The 26,057-nt window shown below is 35.7% G+C and overlaps 1 protein-coding gene across 1 annotated transcript in view; it reads left to right on the top strand.

The window, feature by feature from the left end:
- LOC150110118 (glutamate receptor-interacting protein 1-like) overlaps positions 1 to 26,057 on the top strand; it is a 311,102-nt gene that overhangs the window by 108,770 nt on the left and 176,275 nt on the right. The window contains exon 7 of the mRNA XM_090397962.1: positions 6,015 to 6,160. Coding sequence (XP_090254088.1) covers positions 6,015 to 6,160 — 146 coding nt within the window. The remainder of the gene's footprint in view (positions 1 to 6,014; positions 6,161 to 26,057) is intronic.

Here is a 26,057-nt window from a genome sequence, read left to right as displayed (position 1 = left end):
TCCTCCTTCCAATTGATATCACCATAATTAAAATCCCCCATAATAATCACTAAGCCTTCACTCATTGCACTAAGTTGCTGATGCATGAATTCAATATCTCCCCCTGTACTCCCTGGCCTATAGCAGCATCCAACTTTCAAAACAGTTAAAACATTATAAATTATGGAATGAAAGAATAATAGAAGCTAGAATAAAAATAGATAGAGGCTATTTAACAATAATTGGTTTATATGCCCCGGAAGAAGGAAGAGAACAGGATAATATTGATTTTTATAATCAGCTACAAAACATATATAATAAAATAAATAAAAATGATTATATAATTTTAGCAGGAGACTTAAATGCAAGAATTGGAAACACGAAAATTAATAATAATATAGGAATACATGGAGAACACACTCTAAACAGAAATAGTAAAAAATTGATTGACTTTGTAGTTCATAATAACCTAAAAATAATGAATTCCTTCTATAAACATAAAGACATACATAAATATACTTGGGCAGCAAGAGGATGGAAATCAATATTAGATTACTTCATATTAAATGAAAAGACATCAAAATTTTCACTAGATGTTAGAGTTCACAGAGGATATGAAATAAGCAGTGACCACTTCTTAAAATAAAATTAAGATTACCACCCAAATGGCTACAAGTAACAAGAACAGAAAGAAAAATTGAAACATTTGTTTATAAAACTAGACTATTGAATGACACAAATGTACAATGGCTATATGAACAAAGAATTAACCAGTATCTAGATAAAATAAAACAAAATGAAGAAATAGAAATAGAATGGCTTAATATAAAAACGATACTAAATGCAGCAGCAAATGAAAGCTTAGGAAAGACCAAAAAATTCAATAAAAGAAAAAAACTGAAGATCTGGGATGATACAATCAAAGAAATAATCAAAAAGAAAAAAAGAAGCCTATCACAAATGGTTAAGCAGTAAAAGATTAGAAGATGAAATAGAATATAAAAGAATAAGAGCCATAGCTAAAAGAGAAGTCAGAAAAAGACATAGAATCATGGAATAAATTTGTTTCTAATTTAGAACATGATTTATATAAAATAAGACCCAATGTATATAAGATTTTGAAACACCTCAATGCGGATACCAAAGAAAACATAAAATTAAACACTGAATTGAAATTAGAAGAATTTCTAAATTACTACACAGAACTGTGGACAGACAAATATTTTAAAAAAGACAACTGGCAAACAATTAACGAAAATGAAAAGGAAATAACTGAAGAAGAATTAGAAATCAGCCTGAAAGAAACAAGAAACGGAAAATTACCTGGAGAAGATAAGCTAGGTTCAGAACTATATAAATACGCAGGAACAAGATTCAAAGGAAGACTCTTATTATTTTTAAATAAAATTTACTCAACTGGTATCCCCCCAATAGAATGGAAAAAAGCAATTGTGATTCCTATCTTTAAGAAAGGTAATAGAGATGACCCTAAAAACTATAGATGTATCAGTATACTAAATTCATGTTACAAAATATATAGCAGAATCTTAAATAACAAACTAATGAAATATTCCGAAAACTTTATTCTAGAGGTACAAAATGGATTTAGAAAAGGACGATCATGTATAGACCCAGCCTTCTGCCTAAAATTAATAATAGAGAAAAAAAGAGAATATAATTTAGAAACACATATTGCATTTATTGACTTTGAAAAAGCATTTGACAAAGTTAAAAGAAACATATTATTTAACATATTAAAAGAAAGACAAATACCAAATAATATCCTAAAAGCTGTCACAAGTATATATGAAAATAATCAAATACAAATAAGATTAAATCATGAGCTATCATATACAAGAGAGATAAACCAAGGGGTCCGACAGGGATGTCCCCTCTCAGCAACTCTTTTTAATATCTACTTAAATGAAATAATAATAAAATGGAGTAAAAATTTACATCAAGGAATTAAACTTTCACCTTCAGTTAACTTAAACACTCTCCTCTTTGCAGACAACCAAATAATAATTACAAATTCTGAAGATAACTTACAGAAAGCTATTTTAAATCTAAATGAGATATCCAAAGATTATGGTATGATAATATCAACGGAAAAATCAAAAACTATGGCCTTTAAAGGACGATCCAGCAAGAACTAAAATAGTATTAGATAACAAGATCTTAGAACAGGTGAATTCATTTAACTACCTAAGATGTATGATCACTTATGAAAATGAAAAAGATATAAACATAAAAATTGCAAAATATTTAAAAATAACAGGAGTAATTAACTCTATATTTAAACCAAACCTAGTTCAAAAACAAACCAGGCTAAAAGTATACAATACATTAGCCCTACCTGTCTTAATGTATGGAAGCGAAATCTGGACAATAAAACAAAAAGACAAAGATTAACAACAGCAGAAATGAAGTTTATGAGAAAAACTGCAAACTATACCCTATTTGATCACAAAAGAAACAAAGATATTATGAAAGAATTAATTAAACCAAGAACCAGTAATTGAAAAAATTAAAAAATATAAACATAGATGGATGGAACACGTTTAAAGAATGAAAACAGAAAGATTACCAAAACAAGCCTTAAAGTACAAGCCATTAGGAAAAAGAAAACCAGGACATCCTCTTAAACGATTCAACGATGACTTCTAAGGCCGGAACAGGCCATACTAGGCCTAAATCCTTGATACGTATGATGATGATGATAAAAACTACATTGACATGTATGGATAAGGAGATGGTGGCACCTCTGTATAAGACATTGGTCCAACCACACATGGACTATTTTGCTCAGATTTGGTTGCCTTGTTTTTATTGTGATGTGGAAACATTAGAGGGTCCAAAGATGAATGCCTAAAATGATATCAGGACTCTGGAGTGTTGGTTATGAAGAGCATTTGAGGGAATGTGGATTATAGAGGTTGGTACATGGGAGGAAAAGAGGAGATATTATCATTATAATCGTATCTCCATGGGGTCAGAAGACTCATCACAGGAGATCCTACATTGACACTAACCATTATTCACACAATACTCGTCATACTTCTCCTTAAATTCATTAACAGATGAATTCACAACAACCTCTGGTAATGCATTCCACACATTCACCACCCTCCAAGCAAAAATTCTAGTCCTAACACCCTTGTTAACCACACTCTTACACAATCTCCATGGATGATCACTTGTTCTCTCCCTTCCTGCACTGTTCAGAAAAAGTCATCAGTATTTGTTCTATAAAAACCCTTTAATAATTTATGTCTCTATCATATCTCCTCTCTTACATCTATCGGCTAGTTTTTGGAGCCTACAATCTTTCCTTCAGACCTTCAATCTTTCCTCGTAGAAAACATTCCACAGACCTGCAACAATCTTTGTAACTCACTTCTGGATCCTCTCCACCATTTCTTCATCACCAAGGAATTCAGGCGACCAGATTTGTGTGCATTAGTCCAAATGCAGTTTTATTAATGCCTTATAAAGTGGAACAATAACTTTCCTATCCCTGCTTGTAATGTATTCTTCAATAACCATGTAATTTGATGTGATGTTTTGGCAACCTTTGCAGTATGCCCTCTGAACTTGTTCTCTGTCCACAATAACCCAAAGTCCCTTGCCTCATCATCATCTTGCAGTTCAGTTCCATTAAAATAGTACACAGCATGTGAACTCATCCTCCTGAATTGCATCACCTTACACTTAGCCACTTTAATCTGACAGACATTTAGCTTAGCCCATACTGTGCTTATTTAAGTCATTCTGCAAGATATCTACATCAATTGAATTGAATATCACTCTTCCAAATTTTCCATCATCAGCAAACAAGTGGATATTTCCTTTCAAATTATTTCCAATATCAATGTTGTTTAATGTACAAATTAAACAACAGAGGACCAAGTACCGAGCCCTGAGGTCTGAGGTACACCACTAGTCACCTGCCTTCTCCTAGACTTAGCTCCTCCATAAACCACTCTTTGATATCTGTCCATCAGTTTATGCAACAGAGTTCAGTGTGGAATCCTGTCAAATGGCTTTGCAAAGTCCAGTAGTATCAAGTAAGGACTTCCTTTATCTAACTACACCGTTACTTTATTATAGAAAGTAAGGTCCTACCCTTCACAAAACCATGTTGCGCTTTATAATGTATCATATTTCTGTCTGGCCAGTCCTGAATTCTAATTTTTATCAATTTCTCCAAAATCTTAACCACCACTCCTAATCTACCCTTCACAAAACCATGTTGCGCTTTATAATGTATCATATTTCTGTCTGGCCACTCCTGAATTCTAATTTTTATCAATTTCTCCAAAACTTTAAACATCACTCCTGATATACTGATTGGCCTCTAATTTGCTACTTCTGTCTTGGAGTCTCCCTTATGCAGTGGAATTATTTTCCACTCTATTGGAACTTTACCAGAATTGAGGCTTAAATTGAATAACTTGTTAGGGGAGGTGCTAATTCTCTTGCACATTCCATAACACATGGGCCAATATGCCATCTAACCCTGTGGCAGCATTAGCATTAAGGTTCTGTAATATACTTAGTACCTCTATTTCTTCTATCTCTAGACTCATCAGTCAGTGACAGTGATGTGTCTGACATCAGTCAATGCAGTATCACAACCAAGATGGTACACTTTTGCAAAATGATTACTAACTCAACTATTTGTTTTGTTTCTGTAACTTCCCTACCATCAACACTTTTTAAAGTCATCCTTCCATAGTTATTCCTTCTTTTACCTGCCATATAGCAAAAGAACTCCTTAGGATTTCTTTTGGACTCATTAGCTAGCTTCCTCTCATAATCAGCTTTGGCCTTCCTTACCATACAGGGCACTCTCTTTGCCTGTACCTTGCATTGCTCATAGGCATGCTAATCACCTTTTTCTTTATACTGCCTCCACAATCTTTTCTTTATCTGCAACTCCTGTTTAATAATACTATTCATCCATCTTACTCCTACTTGCTTTCTCCTCCTGACTCTGGGAATACAGTCTGATACTGCTTTGTTTAAACACTCTTTGACAATCTCCCATGCATCATCAACATCTCTCTCCTTCAAATTCTCATGCCATAGCACTTCTGAAAGCTGACTTCTCAGCTTGTCATAATCACCAGCTTTGTAATTCCACATATACCCCTTCTTAACAGAATATTCAGCACACAGTGGTGTAGCTAGGAGGGGGGTGGCCCGCCCTGGGCAGCACTTTGCATTTAAGAAATATTGTCATACTCCCTATAGAACAGCAACTGAGTGATGAAATAGACTTCGACAATGTCATCAATGATTTTGCTAACAGAAAAGCAAAAAAAATAGCATTTTAGAATGTTGAAATTAAAGTTTTACTTCAAAAATAAACATAACATTTTAATTTATTCCTCTATATACTGTTTTGACTTTTTATAGTATTTTTGATGTGTATTGAGAGGGGCGGCAAACTCAGGAACCACCCCGGGCAGCAAAAGCTCTAGCTACACCACTGTCAGCACATCTTACAATCTCCCAGGTCAAGACAACAGGATCGCTTTCCCAAGTGGAGACAGTGTAACTAAATTAGTTATTGGTATGTTCTCTGTTCTATGTCCAGATCTAACACTCTCTCGAACCTCTTGTCCCTTCCATTCTATCATAATATTGTCATTTTATGATATTATGATAGACATTATCATAATAATGTCTATCATAATAAACTTCGAAGTTTATTATGATATGTTGCTGGTTGAGTGGGACTCCCACATTGAGTAACTCCAAACTAGATGTTACTGAAATAATAATTATATGTAAAACTGAAAATTACCGACATTGACCTTTTTAACACATTAAAAGGTGAGGTGAAAATGGAATGATCAAATTTGGAATGGTCAATCAGATATTAGGAGTTTGAATGTTATGTGTAATTTAAATTAATTTCTATTATATTTTATTTATTAAATTGTTAGCTTAATGTATCTTTGATTTATACATTTAATCAATGCTTGATAAACTTATAGCAATTCATTATATTAGTACATTCATTACAGGGAGGGTACCATCAAAGCTGGAGACAGATTGCTGGCTGTGGATAATGTTAATCTTGCTAATGTCACTTTGAAAGAAGCAATGGTAATATTAAGGAAGATCGATTGTGAGGCTCTGCTGATGCTAGAATATGATGTTTCTGTGATGGGTATGGAATTCAATTTTTTTTTGTTGGATATTGGCAGCAGTTAAATTAAAAATGAAACTTGGTTTTCCAGATTCAGGAAATTTCTGTTATCTGGCCATTGATTATTAGATTGGTTATTCAGTCCCTTAGGCTAAATGGAGCTTATTTCTGTTTGTTGGCAGTTAATAGCATGATTATTATCATCATCATCATCATCATCATTATTGCTATCTTTTGTTTAGTTTGTGTGGTTGCTTAAAAAATTGATAATCATATCTGTTTGATTTTTAACATGATTTATTCTTAATTGTTTTTGCTTTAAGGAAGACTATATTTCAAATTTGAGATTAAATTGTTCCTGCATATTTGTTAAATGTGTTACTGGTGTAACACATTTAAATGTCAGTTATTAAAAAATTTAAAATTTTTAACACATTTTATCAAAATTGAATATGGAGAAAAATTGTTATAGTAAGTTAGTAATAATGTAATCTTCTCATGACATACTATCATAATATTCTGTACACTCAGGGAGTGTACATATTTTGAATTTGATGATGATATAACAATTAACATAACACATTTGCAGTTTAATTCATTTAATTTTGTTAATTTTATAATATTATAATGTTTAGTAATTTTTTTATTAGTAAAAGATATTTGTTCTTCATTTAAGTTGTGTGTTATCACACTGTTAACTCTTCAAAGAGAAGAGTGACGTCGTGTAACCAGTTGAATCGAATTTTTTTAAGGGGACGTAACTTGCTATTTTAGTTTTTTTTTTTTAAAATTTTTTTCTACATTTTAGAAACTAACTGGATAGGCATATCATTTTGCTTTTAAAAGGGAGTTTGCCATGCCTCTGGTTCAGTGAGGTAATGGAAATTAAAGATTGTGATTTGTTTTGAACAGGCATAACTCACTGATATACACCTGTTAAAAAAAGAATCTGGTGGCAGTTGGGAACAGCTGTTGTGTTCATCATGCTATTATTTCCATATTTATTATTATTACCACCCCTAAGACCCCATGGAGTCAAAAGATTCATCTAGGAGGTCCTTTTGTCATACACACAGCTCATCATACTGCACCTTAAACACTCTCAAATTCTCTGCAGACACCACCCTCTCAGGCAAGGTATTCCAAACATTCATAACTCTGCATGCAAAGAACCTGCTCATGTCCTCCTTATATAGCATCCAGGGATGACCTCTGGTTTTTCTCTGATCTCCCATTGTTTTCTGTAAAACTTCTTCAACATTGATCCTATAACAATCCCCTTACTAACTTGTAGGTTTCTGTCATATCAGCCCCCTCTTTCTCCTATTCACTAGAATCTGTAAATTGCATCTTCTCAACCTTTCCTCATATTCAACATTCATACTGCCTTAGTCAGTCACCTCTGGTCTCATCATATTCCAAATATATATATATATATATATATATATATATATATATATACTCCCTGAGTGTACAGGATAATGAGTTTATTTCAAGGTTATCATGGTTCATGTTTTGTTTAATTTGTTTATTATTTTTGTGTCAGGGGCCATAGCTTTTTACCCTGTGACTGTGATTTTACTATCATCTTCAAAAACATGACAGAATCTACACAGTTCATAAAGCTGCTGGCCACATTATACAGAGTGGTGTGTCTGGAAAATTCTGGTAAAACAAGTGACAACCAAAGATGTATTGAACTTTAAAGACTAGTGGAAATCTTATTACAAAAGAACAGCTGTTTCTCAAGAGACAAAAGCAAAATCTAGGAATGAAAGGATCAAATGAATGTTGAAAGTGGCAATGAATGTGCGTATGAAGATGGAGTATATTAAAATGTGGGTGGAGAAGTGGAGACTGAGGAGGTATATGCGGTAAGCAGTGATAAAAGTGATTTGGCAGGTGTAGTGGGGAAATCGCAACCAACATATGGCATGGATAGGACTGGCTATAGACCTAAAAATGAACTGTTGTCAGATGAGAAGCCAAATGGCTATTTTTTTCTGGTGAGGTTGATAAGTTAAGGGGATAAAAATCCCTTGTTGTTTTTCAGCCAGTAAGTGAAAACTATGATCTGAACATTTCATGCCGACGAACTGTCGGCGGATCCAAGCGTAAGTGACCACTTGGTAGTGTCACACCACGGCAACTCGTTGCAAAGGTGGAGCAAGCTCCCTCACTATTCTTGATATTTTCTCATAATGTAAAAACACATAGCTCCTAGGAGATGTAGTACTGTTTTACATTATGAGGAGAGGTCACTACCCATACCGGTTTTTTTTTTTGAGGTCTCATCAGTGAGTTGTGTGTTTTTACATTATGAGAAAATATCAAGAATAGTGAGGGATCTTGCTCCACCTTTGCAACGAGTTGCCGTGGTGTGGCACTACCAAGTGGTCACTTATGCTTGGATCCGCCGACAGTTCATCGGCATGAAACATTCAGATCGTAGTTTTCGATCTTAGTTTCGCTTACTGGCTGAAAAACAATAAGGGATTTTTATCCCCTTAACTTATCAACCTCGCCAGAAAAAAATAGCCGTTTGGCTTTTCATCTTAGTTTTAATATGTTATAATATAATATAGTGACACGCCTTTCTGGCAATCGTATAGCAAAAGTATGTAAGTTCTATTCACTTACACTCTGATATTCTAGTTCTAGGTCTAGCTACTCACTGATGAGATCTCAAAAAAAGATTGAAACTGGTATGGGTAGTAACCTCTCCTCATAATGTAAAACAGTACTATTTTCTCCTAGGAGCTGTGTGTTTTTACATTATGAGAAAATATCAAGAATAGTGAGGGAGTTTGCTCCACCTTTGCAATGAGTTGCCATGGTGTGGCACTACCAAGTGGTCACTTACACTTGGATCTTCCAACAGTTCGTCGGCATGAAACGTTCAGATCGTAGTTTTCGATCTTAGTTTCGCTTACTGGCTGACGGGATTTTTATCTCCTTAACTTAATGAACTTTTGTGTTTATTTACAAATGCCAGAAGTATCAGAAATAAAGGGGATGAAATGGTTTTTCAGTGATTGAGTTTATTCCTCCCCAAATCATTGGAATAAGTGAAACATGGTTGAATGAAGATGATATCGTAATAGAAATGGAAGGGTACAGTATTTTTCGTGAGGATAGAAAGGGCAGGAAGGGAGGGGGGGGGTGCTGCTGATGATAGCAGGGGAATTAAGTCCACATAAGGTAGACATGAAAAGGGGAAATAGTGGCAATGGTTATGAAGCAGTGTGGTGTAACGTGGAGGTTGAGAGGAAGACATATTTAGTTGGATGTTGCTATAGGCCTGGGAAGGTGGTGATGAAGAAATGTATAAACAACTTGGATTAGTGAACAAAGGGAGGGTAATTATTATTAAAATGGGTGATTTTAAAATGGGTGATTAATTAAAATGGGTGATTTTAATTATGGCAGTATAGATTGAAATGAAGAGATAGCATTTGGGAATAAGGAAAGTGAATTTCTCAAGTTCTTGAGAGATAACTATCTCAAGCAGCATGTAAAGAAAGGCACTCGAGGATCAAGAGTTCTAGATATCATCATTTCATCAGAGGATGTAATTGTTAGACAGGGGTGCGCCAGTAGTGTCCGGTGCCTGTGTGCAAAACTTTAATTGGCACCCCCCCCCCCTTCCAATAAAAAAAATCATTTTAAAAAAACGTTTTTTTAAGTATTTCCTCCTCTTTGGCGCATTTACTATTCTGGCGCCTGTGTGCACCGCACACGTTGCACATATGGCCGGCACGCCCCTGTTGTTAGAGAGGTTTCACATTTTCCTCCAGTTGGTGAAAGTGATCATGAAGTAATTACCTGTGTTGTGGCTAGTCATATGCAGGCCTTTGTGAGGAAAGGATATATGTGGAATTATAAGGCTGGTGATTATGACAAGCTTAGGAGAGATAACTTTGAGCTATAACAGGGAATGAGGAGTTGAGCAGTAAGGAAATAAATGCTGCATGGGAACTTACAAAGAAATGCATAGCAGCATCAGTGTACAAATGTATCCCAAAGGCCAAAAGACTGAATAAGGTTGGTGCAAAATGGATGAATGTAGAACTTAAGCATGAAATCTGGAAAGAGAAAGCCCTTTGGAGGAAGTGTGAAATGAAATAATGGTAATCAGTCACATGAAGAATATAAAGAACAAGCCAGGAGAGTGACTCAGTTAGTAAGGAAAACAAAAGTAGTGAGATGTAATAGATAAAATTAATGATGGAGAACTAGAAGTTCCAGATGAATGTTGGAAGAGGATGACATTCTGATAGGAATAGAGATGGAAGGGTACGATGTGTTTCGTGAGGATAGAAGGGGTAAAAAGGGAGGGGGAATGCTATTGATGATAGAGAAAGAGTTATGTCCATACAAAGTAGAGATGCAAGACGGAAATAGTGCCAGTGGTTTTGAGGCAGTATGGTGTGAGATAGAGGTGAATGGAATCAAATATTTGGTGGGATGTTGTTATAGACCAGGTAATGTGGATGGTGGTGATAGTGAAATGTATAGTCAAATTAGCCAAGCAAATAAGAAAAGAGTGATCATTATGGGTGATTTTAATTATGGCTAATATAGACTGGAATGATGAGATAGCAACTTGAAGTAAAGAAAATGAGTTTCTTGAGTTTTTGTGGGATAACTACCTCAGACAGTATGTAACAGAGGGCACACGAGGGTAGGTTGAAGAGTCTTGGATTTGGTCATCTCATCAGAGGATGTAATTATAAATGAGGTGTCAAATCATCCACCAATTGGTGAGGGTGACCATGAGGTGATTACCTGGTGGTTGCCAGCAGTGTGAGGACCCCTGTGAGAAAAGTACAAGGGGGGGGGTGATTATGAAGAGCTCAGGAGACAGCTTGCGCTGCGTGTAGCATGGAATGAAGAGAAGAATGAATAAAGAGATAAAGCATGCGATACAGAGAAAAAGGGCATTGTGGAGGCAGCATAAGAGAAGTGGAAATAACCAACTTCATGAGGTCTACAAAGACCAGGCAAGGAGGGTGACTTGGTTGATAAGAGTAGCCAAAGAGAGGTATGAACAGCAGTTAGCTAATAAAGCCAAAAATAATCCTAAGGAGTTCTTTCGATATGTAGCTAGCAAAAGAAAGAATGATTATGGAAGGATGACATTGATTGGAGAAAATGGTATAAAGATAGCTGTTGCAGAATGTCTGGTGGAGATACTTAATGAACAGTTCATAAAGATCTTTCAATCTTGTGAATGTGACTTCATGGAGAGATTGAGAGCATTCGATGATGGGGAGGAGAGACTGACTGTAAGTGAGTAAGAGGTGTTTGGAGTTGAGTAAACTAGATGTAAATAAGGCTGTAGGACTTGATAATATATCACTGCGTATTCTGAAGGAATGTGCCAGGAAGCTGACACCTGCCTCGACATATTTTTTTAATACGAGTCTTGCACTTGGTCAAGTGTCTAAGGAGTGGAAGAAGGGAAAGATTGTTCCACTTCATAAAGGAGGTGATCGAACTCAAGCATCAAACTATAGGCCTATCTGTGTGTGTCGGGTGTTGTGGTTAAGTTGTTGGAGAAGCTTGTGAGAACTAGGATCCAGAGTTGGGTTGACAACAATGGTATTATCTTTGATGGACAGCATGGATTTGCTAAAGGGAGATCATGTTTTAGTAATCTACTTACTTATTACAATAAAGTGACTGCTTTCTTAGACAGAGGAGAAGGATACATAGTAATATACTTGGATTTCACAAAGGCTTTTGATAGAGTACCTCATGATAAGTCGACAGTCAAACTAGAGTAGATGGGGTTGGATATTAGATTATTGCATTGGATTGGAGACTGGCTATCTGATAGGTATCAACAAGTTGTGTATGGGGGTGTGATATCCAGGAAAAGGAAAGTTGCTAGTGGAGTGCCTCAGGGGTCTGTTTTAGGGCCATTACTGTTTAACTTGTATATTAATGATATTGGCAAAGATTTGGATGGAGATATTCAGTTGTTTGTAGATGATGCAAAGTTGGGACGAACCATAAAGAGTAGTGAAGATGTTGTGGCCTTACAAGAAGACTTGAATAAATTGAGTGATTACGCACGGGAATGGGGATGAGAGTTCAATGTTGCAAAATGTAAGGTTTTAAAATTTGGAAAACAAAGATGGGATTCAGAATTTATGCTTGGTGAGAATATAGTGTTGGAGGTAGAGGAAATAAGAGATCTGGGAGTGATAGTGGATAAGGATCTAAAATTTAGGGGACACATCGCCAGAATTGTGAAGACAACACAAAGGCTTCTGGGAATGATGCGGTGGACACTGACGTATAGAAGTAGGGAGATTCTTGTTCTGTTGTATTAGGCTTTGATTAGAATACACATGGACTCAGATTTGTTCACCTGGTTTTCAGGAGGATGAAGAGATGTTGAAAATGGTCGTCCAAAGGTGACTAAGTTAGTTTCTGACCTCTGGAATGTCGAGTATGAGTAAAGATTGAGAAGATGTAATTTGCAGAGTCTGGTGGACAGGAGGAAGAGGGGATATATGATAGAGTTGGTAAGGGTTTGTTATAGGATCAATGGTGGAGAAGTTCTACAGAGAATAGTGGGAGAACCAGACGTCATCCCTGGAAACTGTATAAAGAGGGTGTGAGTAGGGGAGTGAGAGGCAGGTTTTTTTTCGTGCATAGTTGTGAATGATTGTAATGCCTTGCCTGAGAGTGTGGTGTCTGCAAGGAATTTGAGTGTGTTTAAGACATGGTATGATGAGATGTGTGTGTGATAAAAGGACCTTCCAGATGAGTCTTTGACTCCATGAGGTCTTGGGGTGGTAATAATAATAATAATATGAGCAGAAATTGTCAAATCAGGCTGAGAAAAACCCTAGAGAGTTTTTTTAGATATGTGGCAAGTAGAAGGAAGAATGATAATGGAAAGATAAAGTTAAGGGATGAAAGTGGTAGAATGGTAATGCTGCAGAAGACATTGTTGAGGTATTCAATGATCAATTTACAAGTGTGTTTCATCCTGATCAGGGTGGAATCATGAGAACTTAAGCGTAGAGGACATAGTCGAGGATAGCTTAATTGTGAGTGAGCAGGAGGTATTTGAAGAAATAAATAACCTTTATGTTAATAAGGTGATAGGATTTGATGAAATATCACCACGTATCTTAAGAGAATGTTCCAGGGAACTGGCAGTAGCATTGGCATGCCTGTTTAACAAAAGTTTTGCAGCAGCACAGGTTCCAAGGGAGTGGAAAGAGGGTAAAATTGTTTCACTGCATAAAGGCGGTGATAAGGCTGTAGCTTCAAATTATAGACCAGTCTGTATATCTGGAGTTGTGGTGAAGGTCCTGGAGAGATTGGTCAGAAGTAGGATACAGAAATGGGTTGATAACAGCAGTATTCTCTGTGGTTATCAGCATGGGTTTGTTAAGGGGAGATCATGTTTCACTAACTTATGTACTATAGCACATAAGTAAGTTAGTACAGGGGCCACAAATCTCCATGGTGACAAATACCTTGGACAGAGGAGATGCATATACAGTGGTGTATTTGGATTTTGCAAAGGCTTTTGAGAGACTGCCACATGACAAGCTCTTAAATAAATTGAAACAGATGGGATTGGATAACAGACTTCTATGTTGAATCAGTGACTCGCTGTCAGATAGGTATCAGAAAGTTGTATATGGGGGTGCAGTGTCTCGAAAGGTCACCAGTGGTGTGCCACAGGGGTCGGTTTTGGGGCCATTGTTGTTCAATTTGTATGTTAATGATATTTGGTGTTTAATTAGTGATATCCAGCTGTTTGCAGATGATGCAAAACTGGGGAGAGCAATGGACAGTTAGGCTTATGTTAATGCCTTACAAGAGGACTTGAATAGATTGCATGAATGGGCAGGTAAGTGGAACTGTCAGTTCAATGTTGCCAAGTGTAAGGTTTTGAGATTTGGTAATCAACAATGGGATGCAAAAGTATACACTTGATGGGGAAACTTTAACAGAAGTAAAGAGGACGAGAGATCTAGGAGTGATGATGGGGAAGGACCTGAAATTCAGGGGCCACATTGCACAAGTTGTGAAGACATCACATCGAATAATGGCAATGATGCAGAGAACCCTGACATGCAGAAATAGAGAGGTTATGATTCCATTGTATAAGGCCTTGATCAGGTCTCATATGGATTATTGTGCACAAATTTGGTCTCCGTGTTTTCATGGTGACGATTATATGTTGGAAAGGGTACAGAGAAGATTCACAAAGGTAGTCAGTAGTCTTTGGAATGTGGAGTACAACGACAGATTGAGAGAATGTAAGTTGCAGAGCCTCACGAATAGGAGGAAGAGGGAGGGGGGAATATGATTGAGACATATAAACTGGTCCGGGGTTGTTATTAGGTAGACATGGAAGAGATTTTTCTTAGAATTGGAGAGTGCAGTAGAACAAGAGGCCATTGCTGGAAACTGTAAGAAGGGTGTGAGCAAAGGAGTGAGAAGCAGGTTCTTTGCATGGAGGGTGGTTGGTGAGTGGGATGCATTGCCTGAGTGTGTTGTGGATGTGGGCACATTGAATCAGTTTAAGACACGGTTGGATGACCATTGTATGCAATAGTGAGTACCTCCCATGATGAGTCTCTGACTACATGGAGCTGGGTGTTGATAATAATAAATTTTTTATTGGTACCCTTTATCACTTTGTTTATAACCATGAGAGAAGTAGTTATATTAAAGAGTATTCTACTTCTACACTCAATGCTTCAATGCCATGAAGAAATTGTGGCAATTTCTTCATGGCATTGAAGGCAGATGAGAAAGATTGAAAGCAGTTGTGACTAGTTCAAGGGACAAAATTTTTGTTTTGAATGACAACTGACCAATTTTTTTTTTTTATGTTTATCAGTTTGATAAATTTTTAATTTGAAAAAAAGTATAGGCTAGTGTTTATTAAAAAGTTTATAGTGGTTTATTTCATTGACTGCACTCGGATAACAATCTGATCATATTTTGATCTTTTGGCTGAATAGGTTCTTCAAGACTGATGACTCATGATTCTAATTTCTAAAAATTAAGTGTGTATCTACTTTCTTTCTTTTTTTTTTTTTTCTTATAAAATTTTTCTTGTATTCAACAGTGGTTTATGACTTATGTGAAATTAACTGTGCAATTGCACTGAAATATAGATCACTGAACTCTATTATTTTTTCCCCTGATTTTTGAAGACAGATCCAAATTTTTTATTTTTTTTTAAAAAAGGGTGTATGCCATGAAATTTTAAAATTTGTTAAAAAATTATTATACATGCACTTCAGCTTGGCAATTTTTGGCACAATATTTTTTAACCACATCTGACTCTTCACAGTCCAGCTAAAATTGCATGAGACAAGGGAAGAAATCTTTATTGCTGTTTTGTGGATTTTAAACAAGCATTTGATTCTGTCAGTAGAGAAAACTTATTCAGATATTAACAAAGAAAAACAGAGATTTGAAACACCAAGATTTGTTTCAAACTGCTATCAGAATACAGATGAGTCAGTACAAAAATGTCAACTAAAAACATGAAATGAAATAAGGAGTTATGCAAGGATGCCAGTCTCTCCATGCCTTTTTTAACATTTTCGTTAACAAAAGGTTTAAAAGTCAATCCCACACACACACACACACACACACACACACACACACACATACATACATACATACACATATATGATGTAGTAACAGATAACAAATCAAATCTCCAATACCAGCTTGCAAAATTACAAGAAAACTGCAGAAATTATAACTTGATTATAAATTCGAGTAAAACAAAGATAATGAAAATTGGAAGATATACAGATACCACTTAATGAGGAAATCATGTATTGGTTCTAATTACCTAGGAGCAGTGCCGTAACGAGGGCATGGCGAAAGAGGTGCCCGCCACGGGTACAACTAGGTTTGGGGCGCGAAACGTAAAAAATGTAAAAAAAGAAGAAGAGGACACAATTTGGAGTAAAGTGGATGACAAACAATATTAAACAAGAACTCCATGGGAAAAAGAGGCTATGGAAGAGATATAAGGAGACAGGTGAAGAGAAGATGCATGAAGAATATAAGACACAGGCCAGGAGAGTGACTAGTATGGTAAGGAAGGCCAAACTGGAATATGAGAAAAGATTGGCCCTTAGATTCAAGGAAAATCCTAGGGAATTTTTTAGCTATGTGGCCAGTAGGAGGAGAAATGACTGTGATAGAATGATATTGTGGGATAAAAATGGGAATAGATTGACTGATGCAGAGGATGTAGTGGAATTGTTCAATGAACAATTTTTGGAGTATTTCATCCTGGAGGAGTCCATTTGAATACTTAGAGGGATGGGGCAGGTTCGAGGTTTAGAGGTGCAGGAGGAGAGAGTGTTCCAAATACTGAGTACTCTAGATGTCAGTAAAGCTGTGGGACTGGATGGTATTTCACCACGAGTTTTGAGAGAATGTGCTAGGGAACTGACAGTGCCTTTGACCTAGCTTTTCAATGAAAGTCTGGCTGCAGGAAAGGTGCCCATGGAATGGAAGGAAGGAAGGTAAGATAGTGCCATTGCATAAGGGCGGTAGCAGACTGGAAGTGTCTAATTATAGGCCAGTTTGTGTGTCATCAGTAGTTAGTAAGATCTTGGAGAAAGCAGTCAGGGACCGTATATAGCATTGGGCAGATGAGAGTAATGTTATCTGTGAGAGTCAACATGGATTTGTGAAGGGGCGCTCTTGTTTTAGCAATATGCTAGCCTTTTATAATATAGTTACAAGAGCATTAGATGAGGGAAAGGCATATACTGCCATTTTCCTAGACTTAGCAAAGGTATTTGACAAGGTGTCACATGATAAGCTGATATTCAAGTTGCAGCACATGGGTCTGGATGTCAGATTGGTCAACTGGATTCAGGATTGGCTGTCTGATAGGTATCAGAGTTGTGTATGGTGGAGCAATATCAAAGAGGCAGAAGGTTACAAGTGGGATTCCATAGGACTCGGTACTGGGACCTATATTGTTTAACCTTTATATCAATGACATTGTCCGTGGATTGCAAGGGAATATTCAGTTGTTTGCGGATGATGCGAAGCTGGCAAGGGGTTATTAGTAATAGTGCAGATGTGGTAGCACTGCACGAGGATTTGAATAAGGTAGATAGATGGGCAAATGAATGGGGGTGTCAGTTTAATGCAGCAAAGTGTAAGGTCTTGAGGTTTGGGAAACATCGATGGGATGCTGCATACTCTATGGGAGGAGTTAAACTGGAGGAAGTAGGGGAGACAAGAGATCAGGGGTTGATGATTGATAGAAACCTGAAATTTAGGGGACATATTGCAAAGGTGGTGAAGGTAACACAGAGGATTGCTGCAATAATGAGAAGGACACTGACCTGCAGAGATAAAAGAGTTATCATTCCGTTGTATAAGACTCTGATCAGACCACACTTAGACTATTGTTCTCAGATCTTGTCCCCAGGATTTGAAGGGGATAAATTAACTGTGGAAGGGGTACAAAGGCGGATAACAAAGATGGTGTCAGGACTGTACAATGTTAGTTATGAGGATCGGCTGAGGGAGTGTGGACTGCAGAGTTTGGTGGATGGGAGAAATGATGTGATTGAGACTTTTAAACTGTTGAGAGGTGGTTACAGGGTTGACATTGGGGAGTTCTTTTGCTTGGTTGAACAGCGGGAAGGAGTCATGACAAGGGGCCATCCCTGGAAGTTATGAAAGGAAACTGAGAAAGAGGGTGAGGAGTGATTTCTTTGCATGGAGGGTGGTTGAACCATCGAATGCATTGCCTGATAGAGTGGTGAGAGCGAGAACGGTCAATGCATTTAAGGAGTGGTATGATAGACTTTGTGTTTCAGAGGAGGGACCTCCCCACGATGAGTCTTTTAAATTTTGGCAATACGTCGCTTTAGACACCCAAATTCTGCAACATCCTGCAACTCATTTTGATGGGGTTAATAGTAAATATTTAACATATTGCATTTAGTAAAATTTAACTTGTTACATTTTAAATTTTTCAAAATTTTTGTCGTTTTTTTGTGGGGGAGGGTACAAGTTAGACACTTGCTACAGGTGCTTCATACCCTCATTACTGTACTGCCTAGAAGCATACTTCACTTCAAATTTAAATGGTACAGCAACAATAAAACACTCTCCGTAGCATGAGCAATGATGAAAAAAACAACAAAATTCCTACAATTCTAAAAATAAAATTGTAGAAAAGTATAATACTACCAACGGCTTTCTATGGGAGCAGAAACTTGAACCTTAAAAAAAAGCAGAGAAGAAACTTGGCAGTTTGAAATGAAATGCTTCAGGAAAATAAATAGAACTCATTATACAAAACATAAGACTAATGCACAAGTGCTGCAAGATTTGAATATCCCTTAACTCTTAATTCTTAACACAATCTTAACTATTCTTAACATAGTTAAAAAGCATCAACTCCATTGGTTTGGCAACATTGTGCAAATGGAACTGGTGAGACTTCCTTGTATTTAAGGACACTATGGAGAGTACAAGACCCAGCAGAAGACCAAAATTAACATGGCATAAAGCCCTTAGAACTGCATTGGACTTTCAAAGTTGTTTGCATATGAAAGTGCTTGCTTGCTTGCTTTGGACAGAGAAGGGTGGAAGCCTGTTATCCATGAGGAACTCAATCAATCTTGAAAAGAGAAGGAAGTTACTTAGAACAAAAAACTCGTGTTAAAATTACTTTCTCAAAACGTACATTTAAATGCTATTTTTGAGTTTGAGGTGTTAATATTACTTCCAGGGATAGTGTAAGTGAGGGTAGCCACTTGGAAAAGGTTTATCTACCTAATTTATTTAAGTAGATATTTTTTTCAGAAAAAGAAGGGTTTACTGACAGGACAACTGTTTTGAACTTTTTGTTCTAATTAGAGACCTAACTCATGATACTGAGAGGGATTTTGCCTTCAATAGTTGGAAACAGCAAACCAGCTGTTAAGTTGAATGAACCTCCCACAATTATTATTATTACTGCACCCTCCATGGAGGATGCAGTAATAATAATAATAATGAGGCAAAATGACTTCCTTATTCTTATATATCAAGTTTCAGTTCAACATCGCAATTATCCCATGAGTAGTATTTGCAGCTTTTGCTATGTGACCTTTGAGCTTCAAATTCCTATCCATCATTATGCTAAGATTCCTAGCCTCATCAGTTTCCTGTAGTATAACCCTGCTAACATAATATGCTGCTGGAAATCTCATCACCCCAAAGTGCACGACTTTACGCTTACTAACATTACACTGAAAGCCATTTTCATTTCCCAAATTTCCAACCTATTCAATTCATTTTGTAAGTGCTAGATATCAGTTAGCAATCGTGATTGCTCTGCCTATCTTTGCATCATTAACAAAAATTGCACATCTTCTGTTAAACCCTTCGCAATGTCATTAATGTATAGATCGAATAACAATGGTCCAAGGACTGAACCCTGAGGTACATCACTGGTCACCTTAAATCTGGGCACATTCACACCTACTGTATATCACTTTTTGGTATATAACTCAAGAGTTTATATTCCAATCCCATATTCTCCAGTCTTTTGCGTGATATTCTATCAGATGCTTTAGCAAAATCCAACATTATCATAGTGTATCCATTCCCTTTTATCCACCTCAGCCATAACATTATAAAATATGAGCAAATTGCTGAAACATGACCTACCTTTAGTAAGCCCATGCTACTCCTTGCAGAGTATAGCTTGTTTATACACCTATCTCTTTATATGAGTTCTTACCAACTTCTCTAAAATTTTCACTACCACACCAGAGTAGGTCAGTAGTTAGACACATCAGTTTTTGCACCACTCTTGTATGGAACTATCATACATTCCTGAGCTGAGACTGAAGTTAAATATGTGAAAGGCATAACCAATTCATTTGAACATTCCTTTAGCAAATGAACTGATTTCATCTCCCTGTTGACAAATTCTTATCCAGGTTATACAACAGCTTTTCAACCTTATTTTCATGCACCTCTAAATCTTCATCAAATGTAGTAGTAGCACTGTGTAATATGTTATATACACCTCGTTGATATATCTGAGCAAAGTGAGCACTCGTTAATTGAACAATCTCATTAGCTTCTGACACTAGAGTGCCATTGCCATTCAATAAAGTTATTCTTCCACATTCATTCATTGATTCTTTCTTTTGCTTGTGGCATAATGATAAAATTCTTTTGAATTGCCTTTAGTTTGCATAACCGGTTTCTTTTCATACTCCAATTTAACTTTCTGCACAATACTCGTTATTTTTTTTAGTCTGCGCTATATATATTATATTAAAAGCTGATGTAGCGCAATTGGAAGCAGAGCGGAACATTGCGTCCTTCAATTGGAAAAGAGGGGGGAATCCTTGTATAGGCTTTTTCATTTGAAGGTGAGCTGGCCGATCTCATACGGTGGTAGCAGGGTTTTTCTCCTGGAAACTCGGGTTTTTAATCCTTGTACAGACAAATCGGCCTTCAGAACGCACGCAATTTACAGACAATAAAAATACTGTTTTGGCGATTGATGGTAGTAGTGTTGTAGTTGGAGAGGGTGAGATATAATTAGCGAAGTAGAGTAGCGTGCCCTCCCACAATGAGTCCTTGGACTCCCTGGAGGTGTCACGAAATAATAATATTAAAATCCTCTTGCTCTTATTTTCACGATATTTTTCCACATCTTCTTGTGGATATCTTGCTTAATAAAGTTGCATATCAATTTCAATCCAACCTATTAGTCTTTGAACACTAGGGATACGTTTAGACATTGAGTGATACTAGCAGTATGCAAATATTACAGGAATACAGTAGTTGTATTTTAAAATTAATACCTCAGGGCAGTTGCAAATTAACTCAGCTGGGGGCACTTGGCAGTAAAATTTATGAGATCGCTGAAAAGTGTTTATATATGTGTATGCTACAAAGAGAACTAGGGCTTCACTATAACAAAAAATTAAACACACAATATGTGATTTAATATTTTGTTATTATTTGTTATATATTTTGTTTAATATTTTGTTGTTACAATTGTTTATAACAAAGATAAAGTGAAGAGTGGTATTACTTTAATTAATGCTACAGTTATCCGTAAATGTAACAATCTTATTCACGAAATGAAAAAAAATTTAATGGTATAGGTTGATGACTAAACTGGTTGGTGTGTTTTCTTAAGTCAAGCTGTTCAGAATAACTTTTTTCAAAGGCAGTTAATTTCACTATACAATGAAATTTGTTATATGATGATGGTCTGGAACCTAATGTGTCACATGACCGGGGTATGCCTATACACAGTGGTGAACTATGGAAATTTTAACAAAGGGCTCGTATCGTCGAGCAAAAAAAGCCTTATTTCACACAAAAACTTTTGTGCACAAATGCTTTTATGTACAAATGCCAATCAAAATGTATATGAAAGAACAATCAACCTGTAAAAGCTATCATTTTTAAACAAATATTTCATGATCTAAACAAGAAATATTTGCACACAATCATCTGTGTTAATTTATCTTACATAAGAAAAACATTTTTTAACTATCAAAATATAATAAGAATAAAATCTTTTATAATCGCACATATGCAATAGTCTGCATTTTTTTTTATAAACAAAATAAATTTGTTTGCGATAGACGTTTTTATGACAAACAATCTATAAATAATAAATAAATATCTAAACACAATAATATTAAAATAAGTTATATTTCTCTTTTGTTTTTATACTTCAAGTGATAATAAACGGTACCAATGAAGGGGCATTATTTTATAGTCCTATTTATTTATATGTGATTTCCAAAAGTGAATTCTTATTTGTAAAATGGTAGTAACAGTAACTATAATATATTATTGAATAAATTCACTTTTGAGACGATGAGACGATTTTTACCTGAAAAAAAATAAGTCTCTGTCTGGTGCACATTTACCCAGAAAAAACTCACTCCTTTACAGGTTAACATTTGCAAACAATTACTTTAAGGAAATACTTATGACAACAGCTGCCACACCTTATTTCCTTTCTCCTTCATGTCTTGTGTTCTTCTAGTAGGATCTATAGCCTAGCAATGATTTTCTAGAAAAGATATTTGACATAGGGATTCTGATTAAATTCATTCAAGGATTTCCCATATATACATATTGTCATTAAATCTGAAATATGTTTTATAGTGAGAAGTGAGAGAAGATCGCTTCATCATTACAATATTATTCATCACACTAAAAGCTAGTTCGGCTTCAGCACTGCAAACTTCAATTGTTGCCATAAATTTGGCTTTCTTCACCGTGCTGGGAATTTCGTTTTGTAACTTTCCAGTCAAAGCAGTTTCCACTAAATTTCTAAAATCATTAATTTTAATTTCATATTTCAAAATAAAATTTAAAGATATCTTTTCTCCTTCTAACCATGGACATGTAACTTCTTCCATATTCCATGTTTTAGGATAACATACATTTAAAATGTTTTTCAGTTCTTCATCTTCCAAATCCTCATAATTTTCATTTTTAAGTTTAAAATTATTTTGCTGCATTAATCTATCCTTTAAAGACATTATAAGAGAGTTTAGTAATGTTCCTCGCAGTGGTTTGTGAAATTTGATTTTGTTTTCAATTGCTATTCCTTCAAATTCTTTTGATTTTAACATGGTATAAATTTTCGATTCATAAGAACCTACAGAATTTTTAAAATCATTAATTGTTCGCATGATTAAGGAGTTAGCCCTTATAATACTTATATTGCCACTTTATAGAGCTCCTGACAGATATAATTCCTGTAGGATATCAATCATTAATGCTAGATCTTTTAAAAATTCCAAATTGAGAAGTCGTTTTCTTTATCATTCGATGCAAAATGCTTGCATAAAGCTGGGTAATTTCTGCACACAGCAAGAGCCTAAACTGTAATCTGCCCATCATGGTCCAAACATACAGCCGATCTTTAAAATTTCGATACCAAGGTCTTTTGCAATCGTATTTAATTCTCATTGATTATTTGGTGATTGATGATAAAAAGCATATAATTTATCCATAAATATTTCAAAATGATTTATTTCTTTAATATTTTTTATCGAATCGTCTAATGCTAATTGTAAACGATGAGCTATGCAATGCCAGATCACAATGTTGGGAAATTTTTGTAGAAATTTGATTGCAACACCTGATTTGTTTCCTAACATTACACTAGCTCCATCAGAACAAAATGCAATGAGATGATTTTTTAAATAGTTCTCAGAAAATCCATATAAATTTAAAGTAGCAATTATAGTAGCATGTATACATTCCGCAGTGGTATTTTCTAGTTCTCCAAGATCTACAAAAATCATGCATGGTTCAGTAAGCTCAACTTGTATGTGAATAACTAAAACACTTATTTTCGATAATGTTGTCGATTCGTCTGCTAATATAGAAATTTTGCAATTTTTTTCTATTATTTTGGAGAATATTTCTAATTTTATTTGTTTAGAAATATGTTCAACTATTCTAATTCCTGAGAATCTAGAATGCAATGATAATCCTAGAATTATCATTAAGAAATACCATTTTTAATTTGCAGCTCGATTAAATCTGGTAAATCAGACATTGGTCGGTTTCCCTTCACCAAACTATAAACAGAATTAAACATTAAAAAATATAAGACTTATTTATAACCTGACCATAGATATTTAATTAGTACGTATGTTCGTACAATATTGCCTACTGGTTTCGCCAGTGGCGCACTCAGGATTTAATCTTGGAGGGGGCCGAGCGCTCAGGATCTAACCTTTGGGGGGGGGGCCGAGTTGAGTATACATTTTGCGAATACACACTACACATCGCATACGACCTATAACTGAGCATCTGCAGTGATCGCTAATTCATAAGTAGCACACAACATAAATAAAAAAATGAATTTTAATTAGGAAAAGATTTTTGGAAATTTTTCTAGTGTTTTTTCCTTTTCTTTGGGGGGTGCCCGGGTCCCTTGGCCCCCCCATCTCGGTGCGCCACTGGGTTTCGCTAGTAACTGACTAGCTTTCTCAAGGCTTGCACAGTACAAAAAAAAATGGTAAATGCAAAAAAGGTTTAAGAATACAAAAAACATTAGTACCTGTTAGGTAGCTAAGGTAACACTTTTGCATGACATGTCTGTATGAATCGTGACTTTCTACTAAGTATCATGAACACGCGTTACATGCAAACGCGTAATATGATTATTCACGTACTGTAGTTCTGTTGGACTGAGAGAATTAATTAGATTTTTCTAAGTATCGTTCAGTATGGCCCTTGATTTCTGTTTAGGTTGCTGCCTGTACGTAGTACTACTGCTACTTCTTTGAATAATCGATGTCTGTAATCGTTATCTAAGTAGGGCATAGAGCTGTTATTCCAGTCTATAGTGTGGTTCGAAGTTGAAAAGTGATGTGCTTAACCGGAGGTAATCATTCTGTTGTGATTTCTATCGCCAACATGTTCTTTCTGTCTTATTTCGAGGCTTCTCGAAGTTTGTCCAATGTAGGAAAGACCACACGTGCATGGAATATTATACACACCTGGATATTTATAAAATATAACACTGTCCTTAGATCTTAGAACCACCCTGTCTGATGCTAGTAGTTGGTTTAAATTAAATTAAATTTAAATGTTTAAATGGTAAGAATTAAACATTTTAAAAGTTACCAAAATTTATTTTTCATTTAGTTTGTCAATTAAATTTGGTAATATAGATCTGCTACATTCTTCATTTATTTTTATGATTTTATTATGAGCAAATGATTCAGTATGTTCGGATAACTTTTTACGCAAAGATGCGGTTTTGAGTCTGTAGTGTTTCCATTTGGTTCTATTTTCATTTCTACCCATTCCTTTAATAGGTGACTTTTTTTTGTTCTTCAACACCTAAGTTTTTATATTTTGAGCAAACACGACATCTAATTTACCATTTTTAACTTCTAACTACTTATACTGCATTTTGAAATACGATGCTTTATCACTTTTCATTATTTTTTCTTTCCCAAAAAAATTTAATAAATTTGATTGTCTTTTCAAGTTTCACAGATAAAAATACTTTTACAATTATAAAAATAAAATTTGCTGAATATACATGTTTTAAATTTATTATAATTTTTAAATTTTAAACACAAACAATTGTTATAGGGATGCATAAGGGTTAAAGCTATATAACTGAGAGGAGACCTCCACATAGCATTTAAAGGAATGTAGAGTGGTGCACCCTGTTGGGTATCTACCTGGATACTGAACAAACGAGGAATGGCTGGCAATTTGGGATTTAGCCGACCAAATTGTATTCTTATTGGCTTAAATCAAAATACAAAATGATGGTACAGATGGCAAAATCTCATGCCGACTGGAGTGTCGACCGGTGAAACGAGCCCCCGCCCCCATTGTTTTCCCAGGGAACCAGGGTGAACAGCGAAAAGTCACCTACTGGAACAAATCTGAAAACACACAGCAACTCAACATCACCAGAGTGAAAGATCAGTACTGTCAACATAAGAAGCCTGAATGGCAAAGAAATGGAGCTAGCTGAGGAATTAGATAAGTATTAGATCGACATAATAGGGGTGACTGAAACAAAAAAGACAAACTGGTGAGATCTTTCTGAGCAATAAATACAAAATGTTATATTCAGGAAATGACAATCAAGGAAAAGGAGTAGCCATAGTTTTCAACACAAAATACGAGGCTAATCATCTTGAATGGCAGGCAGTCTCAAGTAGAGTGATGTGGGCAAATATCAGAATGGCGAACTGGACAATGAGACTTATTTGTGCCTATGATCCCACAGAAGACTCTACTAAGGTAGAAGTGGAGGATTTTTTTTTTTCTTGAGGCTCTGGAGAAAGCTACTGACACAATGAAAAAGCAAAAGTTGGTCTTTGTTGGGGATCTAAATAGCAGAGTAGGAAATGAT

This window comes from Typopeltis vanoorti, chromosome 1 (assembly GCF_054136105.1).
Source record: "Typopeltis vanoorti isolate ZY-2024b chromosome 1, IOZ_Tvanoo_1.0, whole genome shotgun sequence".
NCBI classification, from domain to species: domain Eukaryota; kingdom Metazoa; phylum Arthropoda; class Arachnida; order Uropygi; family Thelyphonidae; genus Typopeltis; species Typopeltis vanoorti.
Note: the sequence above shows the minus strand (reverse complement) of the source record. Positions and strands in the feature narration are given on the sequence as shown.